We start from the raw sequence: 3,259 nt of genomic DNA on the forward strand, positions 1-3,259 counted from the left end.
ATATATGACACTTAGCCCAGACAGCCAAAAACTCTTCAAAATTAAAGATACATAACATTAAACTTCAATTAATGAAACTAAAGTATAGTTTCTACGTATTACCAAGTCTAAGATTTTCATATGCCACTAACATTGTGATTGTTGATCTAAAAAGAGAGAAAAAAACAATATTCTCTCAATCATTTCCTAAATTGGTCTTGTGCATTTCAACAGAGATTTCCCAACCAATGATCTCTTCGAAACATAAGTCACTTCGATTCACAAACCTGATAATCCGTCGCGTGGATCCCACCAGCTTTTCCAATTATTTTGATTCTATTAAATAAAAGCATTTCCAATCCAATTCCGAATAAAAGTTCTCAAACCTTTTTTTTTTTTTGGCAAAATAGGTCGAATATGAGTTATTACATAATTTATCAAAAGCCCAATTGTATAAGCAAATCCCAACTCCCAAGAGCCCACACTTTTTGTATAAACTAGAACTACAGCATCTGCCAGATCTGCTTCTCCTTCCCCACCTCTTCTACCTCTCTCTGCCACCGTCAGCAAAACCCTTCCCCCTTCTACGCCTTATCCTAACTCCTGAGACCCCTACCTTCTCATCCTTCTGTACAGACTTCTCTGGCAATGGCAGAAACATGCCTGCTTTCTTTGCCATCCCTGTTCTGCAGCAAAACCAACCATCCCCATTTTTCAGCAATTCCTTCTAAACCCCATAAGCTTCAGCTTTCGTGTTCCAACTCTACACTCCTTTTACCTTCTCTATCTCTCATCAGGAGAACTCATTCTTCCTCTATATTGACATTTGTGGCACAGACTTCTGATTGGGCTCAGCAAGAAGCTGACAACACAGTTGCTGTTGGGGATGACGAAGCCGCGTGGGAAAATCAAGAGGTCGACAATACTGAAGCTGGCCTTTCCGACTGGGAGGCTGAGGGTGGCGAGGGCGAAGGAGAGGGTGGTGAAGACGGGGTTTTTGAGGAAGGGGAATACGTAGAACCGCCTGAAGATGCCAAAATCTATGTCGGTAATTTGCCTTACGATGTTGATAGCCAAAAATTGGCTATGCTTTTTGAGCAAGCTGGAACTGTTGAAATTGCCGAGGTGAGATTTTACACTCTCGAACGCCTTGTTTATAGTGTTAATGGCTTCAATGGCCTATGGGGTCGTGACATGCTGACATGGTTATTGTGATATTAGGTGATTTATAACAGGGAGACTGACCAAAGTCGTGGGTTCGGATTTGTGACGATGAGCACGGTTGAAGAAGCCGAGAAAGCTGTAGAAAAGTTCAAACGCTACGTAAGTTGCTTGTATACTTACATTTATTGATACATCTAGCTTGCTATCGACTTAACAACGTGTTTATCCTGTCTTGAGAAATGAACTGAAGTTTACAACGTGTTTGTCCTGTCCTGAGAAATGAACTGAAGTTGCATTGAAATGTCAAGATGCATGCTTAGGAGTAAGAGGGAAAGGGATGGGAAGGGAAGAAATCCAAAGAAAATGGAGGGAGGGGAATGGTTGTTCAATTATTTCGCCTCCGTTGTGTGGGAAAACTTTCTCCTCCAAGATCCCCTTAATTGTTATTAGAATATAAAATTGTAGAGCGAAGATGTTGGACGGTTACTTATTCTTCATTCTCCTCCATTCCTTATAACACTCTTCCCAATAAAATATGTTTCATCGAAATGTTCCTCTTCCTTTCCTTTTTATCTGTTATCCTCCATCCAGTCAGGTCCAGTGTCATGTGAAAATAGAAACTTTAGTCTATTGCTCTGTATTATTTTTCACAATGGCTTTAGTGAAAAGGGATCTAGTTAGGTCTATATATGTCACTAGAAAACATATCTTGGAATAATCAGGAGACGGGAGCTTCGGTTCTCTTGAGAAAGGGAAAGTAGTGATGGTATTATTAGTTTTCCCCCTTTCAAAGTAAATACTTGTATATGTGAAGTGATAAGTCTAAAAGGCTTCCGAGACTTCCTATGGGATATGAAGGTTTTTATTGTGTTAATGATGATTTTATAGTAAGATCATCGGAGACCAGGTGGGAGTTGGGGTACCAAGGGATTAAAAAAGGCTTCCTAGAATTGATCGTTTGTGCTTTTCAGAATTTTACTTCAGTTAGAATAGGATTGTTACATATCCGTATTCTCTACCACAGGATTTAGATGGAAGACTGCTGACTGTTAATAAGGCTGCTCCGAGAGGATCACGACCTGAACGTCCACCTCGTGCCTTTGAACCTGCTTTCAGAATCCACGTTGGCAACTTGCCGTGGGATGTGGATAATGCTCGCCTGGAGCAAATCTTCAGTGAACAGGGTACGGTTGTGAATGCCCGGATAGTTTATGACAGAGAGACTGGCCGATCACGTGGTTTTGGCTTCGTCACAATGGCCAGTGGGACTGAAATGAATGATGCTATTGCGGCCCTCGATGGTCAGGTATAACACAAGTGCTCAATTACTTTACTAATGTTGTATTCTAAGAGTTTTAGGAAATGTCGACGGTTTTCTTTTTTGGGATTCTAACTTGTGATATACTCCTGTGGTCTTAAACATAAGATTCATTTTATAGTGTGATTTACACCATAAAATGGGTCTTACTTCTAGGACCAGACGAGTATTTGTTGGAATGATCATGTGACTGGGTGGTTTTGCCATTTCAGAGTGTGGATGGGAGAGCGATCAGAGTGAGTGCTGCTGAGGAAAGGCCCAGGCGTGGCTCCTTTTGAAGGGTTTCGCTCAAGTAATTCTCCACGGCATCTGTTTTGAGTTCCTTCTTCTAGCTGAGGATATAGTGTTAATTTTCTTTGCTCCTCCTTTGGTTGAGCACATAGTCTGAGATTTAGATATACATACATACAAGTTATTAATTCGATGCCCAAATGAGAATGATTCAATTATAATTTCGCCCCACTGAAAGAAGTATTTTTGGTGGTACTTTCTAGCTGTTAAGAAAAACTAACTGGTACTTCCCCGTGTGTTGCACGGGAAGCGTAAAATACAATGCATTCAATACAATAAGTTCATAACTGTTGACTATCACTAATTAGACCACAAACAAATTACAGTATTCACAAACATCATGGCAAGTTCCCAAATATCTCCTTACAAACTATATTTGTTGTTGCCCTCCTTGAACATCCGCCCCTTTCATCAACAGCTACTTCTAGTCCATCAACAGACTTTACTCTAGATAATGCCACGTATAGTCAATCATGAGTAAATATTGGCTTCGGAAGACATATTCCA

The 3,259-nt window shown here is 40.4% G+C and overlaps 1 protein-coding gene across 1 annotated transcript; it reads left to right on the forward strand.

Annotated features, from left to right (window-relative positions):
• Positions 1-506: 506 nt before the first annotated feature.
• Positions 507-2,923, forward strand: LOC114751376 (28 kDa ribonucleoprotein, chloroplastic-like). Its single transcript, XM_028940058.1, has 4 exons — positions 507-1,104; positions 1,201-1,302; positions 2,168-2,449; positions 2,674-2,923. Exons 1-4 carry the CDS (start codon positions 628-630, stop codon positions 2,737-2,739), a joined length of 927 nt encoding a protein of 308 aa, XP_028795891.1. The 5' UTR covers positions 507-627; the 3' UTR covers positions 2,740-2,923.
• Positions 2,924-3,259: the final 336 nt, after the last annotated feature.

Source organism: Neltuma alba, unplaced genomic scaffold, assembly GCF_004799145.2.
Source record: "Neltuma alba isolate B1F8T4 unplaced genomic scaffold, ASM479914v2 tig00006885_pilon, whole genome shotgun sequence".
NCBI lineage: Eukaryota > Viridiplantae > Streptophyta > Magnoliopsida > Fabales > Fabaceae > Neltuma > Neltuma alba.